This window comes from Ovis aries, chromosome 17 (assembly GCF_016772045.2).
Source record: "Ovis aries strain OAR_USU_Benz2616 breed Rambouillet chromosome 17, ARS-UI_Ramb_v3.0, whole genome shotgun sequence".
In the NCBI taxonomy this organism is placed as follows: domain Eukaryota; kingdom Metazoa; phylum Chordata; class Mammalia; order Artiodactyla; family Bovidae; genus Ovis; species Ovis aries.
Genome location: NC_056070.1, coordinates 57,095,442 through 57,104,163, shown reverse-complemented (window position 1 = coordinate 57,104,163; position 8,722 = coordinate 57,095,442). Strand labels below are relative to the sequence as shown.

The 8,722-nt window shown below is 44.0% G+C and overlaps 1 protein-coding gene across 1 annotated transcript; it reads left to right on the top strand.

The window, feature by feature from the left end:
- The first annotated feature begins 1,961 nt into the window (after positions 1-1,961).
- Positions 1,962-6,543, top strand: PEBP1 (phosphatidylethanolamine binding protein 1). The gene is made up of 4 exons (XM_004017378.6): positions 1,962-2,182; positions 3,311-3,420; positions 3,851-3,951; positions 5,564-6,543. Exons 1-4 carry the CDS (start codon positions 2,048-2,050, stop codon positions 5,779-5,781), a joined length of 564 nt encoding a protein of 187 aa, XP_004017427.1. The 5' UTR covers positions 1,962-2,047; the 3' UTR covers positions 5,782-6,543.
- Positions 6,544-8,722: the final 2,179 nt, after the last annotated feature.

Here is an 8,722-nt window from a genome sequence, read left to right as displayed (position 1 = left end):
ATAATTTTAAAATTGGAAAGATATGTCCCAAATTGTTACCGATGTTTATGTCTAAATAGTGGAATAGAAGCAATTCTTAATTATTTCTTTGGATTTTTTAAATCTTAATTTTCTACAAAGCACTTGTATTATTTCCTAGTAGTAACTAAAAAGCAACAAACAACTTGGGGGGTGGGTAGTGATCAGTGTCAAAAGCTGTCCTATGGTCATACTGCTAAGTCGCTTCAGTCGTGTCCCACACTTAGCAACCCACAGACGGTAGCCCGCCAGGTTCCTCTATCCATGGGATTCTCCAGGCAAGAATACTGGAGTGAGTTGCCATGACTTCCTCAAGGGATTGAATCCAGGTTTCCTGAATTACAAATGGATTCTTTAATGTCTGAGTCACCAGGGAAGCACCCCACTCCAGTACTCTTGCCTGGAAAATTCCATGGATGGAGGAGCCTGGTAGGCTGCAGTCCGTGGGGTCACTAAGTCAGACATGACTGAGCGACTTCACTTTCACCTTTCCCTTTCATGCACTGGAGAAGGAAATGGCAACCCACTCCAGTGCTCTTGCCTGGAGAATCCCAGGGACAGCGGAGCCTGGTGGGCTGCCGTCTACGCGGTTGCACAGAGTCGGACACGACTGAAGTGACGTAGCAGTAGTAAATAGTGCCGATCATATTTAGCAAAAATAAAGCATCTGGTGGCCACAACGAAAGCAGTTTTGAGGCAGTCACTTGTCAACAAAGGAGAAATAGTAACTATGGTTTGTTGACTAAAACAAAAATGCACAGCATAGTTCTGAGGAACTGCTTGGAAGAGGAAGGGGGAGAAGCCAGTACATATGTAATTTTGGCTAAGGGGTATGTGTGATCAAGCTTAAGTCTTAGTATAAGGTTGCTTCTAGGAGCAAATAGTTCATGATTTTAACGCGTTTTAAAAAAAGTATGGAAAGATGCAAGAATCTGGATTAATTAAAAAAATTCTCTTAGAATGTATCTAATTATCTAATAGTTTTGCCTTTTCTTCCCCAAAAAACAAAGTGCCTCGTTCTGTCCTGAATACCTTTCAGGGTACCCTATATTGTAGGCCGGGGACTGCAGTGGCTGACTTCTTTTAAAACTGGATGGTAGCAACTATACTCCAATAAAAATTAATTAAAAAAAACCACACTAGATGGTGAGCAACATTCCTTGTTTCACAAGTTAAAAAATCATTTCTCAAAAAAAAAAAAAATTCCCCTAAATCTTGGCAAGACCAAGTGAGGTTAGGAGAATCAAACGCTATGTGCAAATATGCTTGCCAGTTGAGAAAAGCGCAGACAGAAACAAAGTGAAGTCACTCAGTCGTGTCCAATTAGGCTCCTCAGTCCATGGAATTTTCCAGGCAAGAGTACTGGAGTGGGTTGCCATTTCCCTCTCCAGGGTATCTTCCCGACCCAGGGATCAAACTCGGGTCTCCCGCATTGCAGGCAGACGCAAGAGGGGATAGGAGAATCAAACGGTATGTGCAAATATTCACGCCGGTTGAGAACAGCGCCGACGAGCTTCCCCCAAGACCTTCTCCAGGCCGTTACCGAAGCCAGTGAGCATGCGCAAAAGTACAAAGAGGCGGGGCAATGTGGGTTGCTTTAACAAGTGCGAGAGAAAAGCAAGGCCTTACCATTTCTGCATTTATAAGGTTGAACAAAGAAAAAGGCAAAAAGCTTAAAAAAAATCGAAAGCAGCTCAATTGCAATTCTTGAAACAACAGTCTTGCAAGCTCAGTCATAACTCTTGGGAACTCCTCCAGCAGCGAGTAGCTAGATCTCCCTCTGCAAAAAGAAAGGCCGAGCCTGGTGCATTGACCCGGGAGCGCCGGACGGCCCGCGCTACAGAGCTCGGCCAATCAGAGAGCAGAGTGGGCCTCCCCGCCGGTGACTGGAGGAGCGGGGATGAGGCGGGGCGGTGGCTCAGGCGCATGCACTCCTCGGCCGTGTGACTTGAGCTACCTCGGTACAGTGTGCAGACTGCTGTGAGTCCGCAAGCCGCTTTCTCTGCTGTCTGACCTGCTCGGCTCCGCGATGCCGGTGGACCTCAGCAAGTGGTCCGGGCCTCTGAGCCTGCAGGAAGTGGATGAGCGGCCGCAGCACCCGCTGCAGGTCAAATACGGCGGGGCGGAGGTCGACGAACTGGGCAAAGTGCTGACACCCACCCAGGTACCGAGGGCGGAAGGGGTGCAGCTGCTGGCGGCTCGGAGGCTTTCAGGTCGGCGACCCAGTAGAAGTGGGGAGGACGTTCCGGGCTCTAGTGCGCCGGATCCACCTAGGGAAGGGAGTCGCGGTGCCCAAGCCGCAGGCCTGCCCATCGCTCCCTCCCCCTAACTAGCGCCCGGAACCTGGCACGTGGCGGGCGGGGCTTGCCCTGTGGAAATTGATACACTCTCCTGGGACTTCGAGGAGCAGGCAGGGAAGGAGGCCTTCCCCCGGAGGAAGTGGGCAGTGGCTGCTCACGCCCCCAGTGTCCCCTCCAGGCCGGGAATATTAGGCCGCAGTATGGGGAGTAAAAGCCCCACCCGAGGGCATTTGACGCATTACGTAACTAGTGAGCAGCAGGGCCCTGTGATTCCTCCTTTGTTTTTAACGGTCTGGAGCTGGAAGCTACCCAAAGGTAGGTGCGTTCTGCAGCTGGAAGGCTCGAGGGTAACGGCCGGGGCCGGCCGTGTTTTACCGTTTGGCTTCTGACCCCCGACCCCCTCCCCACTTGGCTAAGGCCTAACCAGGTTCTGGCTGCTGCAAGTTGGGGAACTAGGTGCTCGGACACCGTGGCCAGTAGTTGGTCCTGAAGCTTCGGGGCAGCAGTGCGAATAAACAGTGCTCAGATGGTTTATTAATTTAGATGTTTACAGAGTTTATTGTTTTGGGTGTGTAAAGTGCCCATCTGGCAGCCTCTTTTTGCCAAACTCATTGTCCACGTCTGTCCATCTTGGTTTTCTCTGCCCTTTTAAATGTACACTTAATTCAGATTTCACTTTAGCAGGCCCCAGATAATGTGGTCTCCAGTCTAGAGATTGTGTCATTGCAAATAATGTAAGGTTGTAGTCAGCAACCCTTGAAATCCTGACCTACCTCTTTCTGTTAGTAACATGCTAGGATACTAGCCCCATAGTGTTGTTGGGACTAAAATAAATAACGTATATTAAACATCAGTTCTGGGTTCTTACAGTACAGTTGAGCTTTTATTAATAATTTCTGTGCTTGACCTTTGAGGAATCCAAGGTCAAAGAAAGAGTGCTGGTTTCTTCAGCATTTCTGACTTTTAAGCTCTAAATCTGTTCCTTTCTACAGGTTAAGAACCGGCCCACTAGCATTACATGGGATGGCCTTGATCCAGGTAAATTGTACACCTTGGTCTTGACAGATCCGGATGCTCCCAGCAGGAAGGACCCCAAATACAGGCAAGTTGGAGAAAGATGGGGAATAGTGGGTCATCCAGTGTGACCCAGTGCTTCTTGCACTGTGTAAGTCCCTTGCTGGACATGCTGTGTGGGAAGAAATAGACTCAATTTGGGGTGTTCACTTCCATGCTTAAACCCGAGTGTGCTTTTTGCTCCCTAGAGCAAGATTCTAGAATAGCCAAGAGCTGGATCTGCTCAGGCCTGTTTTTGTACAGCTCCATGAGCTGAGAATGACTTTAACATTTTTATTTTTATTTATTTATTTATTTAGACTTTAACATTTTTAAAAGAGCAATAATACTTTGTGACATGTGGACATTACATGAAATTCAGACTTTGGTATCCCTAATTAAAGTTCTGTTGGCTGACTTTGCCTGTGATTTTGTCCTGACTTCCTGTGATGCTAATGGTCCTCTCTTCCTCCATGTAGGGAATGGCACCATTTCCTGGTGGTCAACATGAAGGGCAACAACATCAGCAGTGGCACGGTTCTCTCCGATTATGTGGGCTCTGGGCCTCCCAAGGGCACAGGTCAGTAAAGGTTGCATTTGGAAGGAGATGGGAGGGGAGCCTGGGTGTATATTAGGATTGGTATAAACTGCTACAAACTCTTAGTCTAGCTTTTAGAGTTTTTTATTTATGAGAGCCCTTACCCTAGTGAAGATTTTAGGCAACTCAGTTCCCCTCTAAAGCAGCTGCCTGACGGGGACATTCAGACTCATTATAGTGTCAGGTGGCCAGAGCCCTGGGTACTTGGTTAGATGGACGTTTTTTTTAGAGAATAGTGTATTGGACCTCGCCAAGTTGGATCAGTGCTGCCTAGGCTAATGGTGGGAGATGCGCTGTTATCATGTGCCTGACAGGTGTTTCCATTTCCTGGAACAAGGAACTGGAATGAGGCAGAACACTTGATCTTGTACACACTGTTCAGCCATAAGTTACTCTGAAGAGGTACAAGAAGGTCCCTGACAAGGGACCTGGTTTATCTGTAGGCCAAGAAGCTCAAAGCCCTCTCATGCATTCATAAGAGGGACCTCTCTCCCAAGCATCTCTTTAAGTTCTCTAGAGCCAGTTATAAAATCAGGCAGTTTAATTATGGAAAGTATACCTATGAGAATAAAGCAGTTCTCTCAAGTAGCAGCTGTGTTCTCATTAACAAAAAAAGCTTCAGTGACTCACTTCTTTTTCCTTTTCACATTTGTTTAGTAAGGTATAATTTACATATAATAAAACACACAGATCAGAAGGGTTTAATCAATAAATATTGACCACTGCATACATCCATGTTAGCACCATGGGAAATAAGATGTAGGATGTTTCTGTCACCCCAGAAGGTTCTTAAGGGACTTTTTAAGTTAAATTTCCCCAGAGCTAATCATTTTCTGGCTCTTCTCTCTATGGATTACTCTTGCTGTTCTTGTATTCTTATAAATGGTGTCATGCAGTATGCATTTGTGACTGGTCTTCTGGACTTACGGTAGTGTCTATGAGACTCATCCATGTTATTATGAGATTAGTAGCTCCTTCCTTTTCATTGCCAAGTAGTATTCCCTTGTGCACATATACCACAAATATACCTCAGTTTGTGTAGCCATTCCCTGGACATTTGGCTTGTATTTCTAGTGTTTGGATATTATGAATAAATTTGCTGTTGCCATTCTTGTCCTTTTATGGGCATGTTTCCATTTTCCTTGGGTAAATACTTAGGAGTAGAATTGTTGAGTCATAGAAGTCCAAAATGGTTGAAAAACGTCTATGCTCTAATCAGCAGTATTTCAGCAGTGTACTGAAAGGAAGTTTCAGTAGCTCCATATAAGATCCATGCCATATGTATTGATAGAACCATTCCAAGATTCATCCATGTGGTAGCATGGGACAGGATTTCCTGCCCTTTTTTTTTAAGGCTGAATAATATTCCACTGTATATATATACTATGTTTTGTTTATCTTTTCATTTGTCAGTGGACATTTGGAGGGCTTTCACCTCCAGGCTGTTGTGAATAAAGTTGCAGTGAACTTAGCCCCCTCACATAAACGGAGTGGTCTGGGTCCCTCCGAGTTGGTGCATTCTCAGAAAATGGGTGACATCTCCCTCTCAGATGCTTAGCTCTGTGTATGTCTTCCCTCCTGCCTCTCCCTCCAGGCCTGCACCGCTACGTCTGGCTGGTTTACGAGCAGGAAGGACCACTGAAATGTGACGAGCCCATTCTCAGCAACCGATCTGGAGACCACCGTGGCAAATTCAAGGTGGCCTCTTTCCGCAAAAAGTATGAGCTTGGGACCCCAGTGGCTGGCACGTGTTATCAGGCCGAATGGGATGATTATGTGCCCAAGCTCTATGAGCAGCTGTCTGGGAAGTAGAGGAGATGTACACTGTCCCAGAGTTCCCAAACAGTGTTTCAGTTTAGTGATGCATGTAGATTTTCCTCCATCTTTCTGCCTAAGCCCTGAGTGGTCAGATTTAGATTTAGGGTGACTTTTCTTTCCTTCTGCCTGTATTGTATAATTTTAGGGGGGTTATGTTTTGATCAAAAGTGGGGGATTCTTTGGTACTATGATGCAGTTTATCAAAATGTTAATACAAGAACAACAACCCAGACATTAAAGAAGAAAAAAAGTTCTGGTAAAAGACCAGGTCTGCAGTATTAAAACAGAACTTCAAAGAATCTTTAAGGGAGGTTGAAAACAAAAAAGAGATTGATTGCCTCTGCCTTTGTGAGCCTGAGCACAGAACTGTGTGTGAAGGCACCTACTGGCATGTATTTTCACGGCTCTGTCTCACCAAGACAACCAGGGGCCTGCATGTCCACTAACCCCCAACATCTCAGGCTGGTTACTGCGTGTCAGTGTCCCGCTATGGCTCCTTTAAAGAGCAATACTGGAAAAAGCTCCATAGAAGAAGTTGCTTTGCTGTTAAAGCCTGGCCATCTAGGTGAGCAGCACGGCTGGGTAAGAGGTTATCAGAATCTGAAAGTCTGTGCTTGTTAAATTGATCACTCTTTGGTTTAAAAAAGAAAGCCGAAAAAAAAATAAAAAAGCAAGCCAGTCTGGAGTTGGTGAATGTTGTGTTAATTTTGCTGTTTGCTTATAGTTGAATAAAAATAAAAACACTGTGTAGATGAACGCGGCCTTCAGATACTTTGCCTTTTTTGGTGTGGGGTTTCATAAATAATGAGACATCAAGAGACAATCTCTAGGGAATTCCCTGGCAGTCCAGTGGTTAAGATTCTGTGCTTCCACTGCAGGGAGCCTGGGTTTGATCCCCGATAGGCAGAAGATCTGCAAGTCATGTGCTGCAGACCAAAAAGAAAAAAAACCCCGACAATCTGTTAAGTGAGAAGCCCCTTCCCTGATCAGCAGTGACGATTGGGACTTGATTTAGGAACTATACAGGGGGTTCATACTTACATACGTGCCATTACACAACAGCAAGAGCAACTATTAAAACTGGAGGTCTTAAAGTCACAAAACTTTAGGCCAAATCTTGCCTGTAAAGCACCTTTGTATTTTCTAAGTGGTCCTTTCCAACCTGAGCGTGAAGCTGGTTGAAAACATTCCCTTTTGGTGTAGTTCAGTATAGAAACCACAACAATGACTAAGAAGTTAGTCCACGCTTCTCATTGTTCCGACCTTGTTCCGACCGTGATCCGTATAGATCAGTACCAAAAAAGGCGGGGAAGGGGAAGCGGAGGTCTGTTCACTGACCTGGTCTGTAATGGAGAGGCATCCAGGCCAGACCTGGCAGTGTCAGTCAGCAGGGCTGGGCCTTTCCCCACCTTTGGCTGCAGTACCTCCTCCTTTGAAAAAACTGTTGGGAAATGTTGCCTCGTGTAATCTCTGGGGATGAGTAAGGGAGAAAGTAATTTTTTTTAACGTCAGGGTTTTAAAATTCAATTTTTAAACAATATTTTGTAAAACAAAAGCTATAAAGGGAATGGCTACCCTATTGCCCTTAAAAATAAATGTAAGGGACTTCCCTGGTGGTCCAGTCGCCAAGACTGGGCTTCCAATGCAGGGGGCCTAGGTTCAATCCATAGTCGAGAAACTAGGTCGCTCACACCACAACTGAAAGATTCATATGCTACAACTAAGACCCGACCAAATACATACATACATAAATATATATTTTTTAATGTGAGAAGCAAGACATGCAGTTGTTAAGACATGGTAAAGAAAATGCCTAGCCTCCTCCATGGCAGTTAGCAGTTACTTGTTTTCTTTCAGAAGCAAATGTAAATATTCATATCAGCATATATCTGCATATATATTGTTTAAAGATTAGTCTTCTATACACTGGTATACATTGTTCTGTACTGTTCCCCCTAGCTAATGTACCTTCATGTCATATGTCTTAAGGTAACAGGTCACTACAATTCGTATCATTATTTTGAATAAATTATCTACTTTATAGATGTTTCATAATTAACCAGTCTAGTGCCTTCTGTGTTTAGATTATTTCTGGTTATTTGCTGTTTTAAAGAGTGCTTCAGCAAACTTTTCTATATGTATAAAATGCTTTTGTGAGTAATTTAGTGGGGTAAATCCGTAGCATTTTCAGTTCTGATACTGATAAACCATCCTCCAAAAAGATCACTCTGATTATATTCATGTCAGTGGTACATGAAAGCACCTGTTTTTCCATCTGCTTACCGATTTTCTCAAACTTTACCTGTTTGAACAGTTGATATTTATGTATATTTTAAATCATTTATTCTTTTTCTCTAAACTCCTGTTTTCTTTGAAAGTTTTTAAAAATCTGCTAAGTCACAGTATTTTTTTGATTCTAGATACAGAATCTAAAGAGTAATGAGGAATTATAGTAATCTATTAGTTTCCTTGTTAAAACAGGTATGGACTCATAAATGATTCAGAAAAAGGTAAGCAGCCCAACCAAAAGTATCAAGTGTATGCACAAGAAGTTCACACAAAAAAGAATACATATGAAAACATATATTAAAAAAAAAAAACATATATTAATAACCTTAGAAGCAAGGGGATACCCTGTTTCACCTGTTAAATTGGAAGAAGTGAATTTGCCCTCAGGCACCCAGCTAGGAAGTAGGGGATTCGTTCTGAATGCAGCTCTGGCCTCAGAGCCAGCTCATCACCACTTCACCCACTTGCGCACAAATTCCTTTTGAGGTTTAGCATCCTCATGAAAAAATGGGTGGGAGGGAATCATTAATCTGCCTTATTTACCTCAAAGGGTTTTAGAGAACCAAAAAATGATCTGTTGAGATAAAATGGATTAATACAGATTAATAAACTTGACCTAACTGACATACAGGGATCATGTTTACAA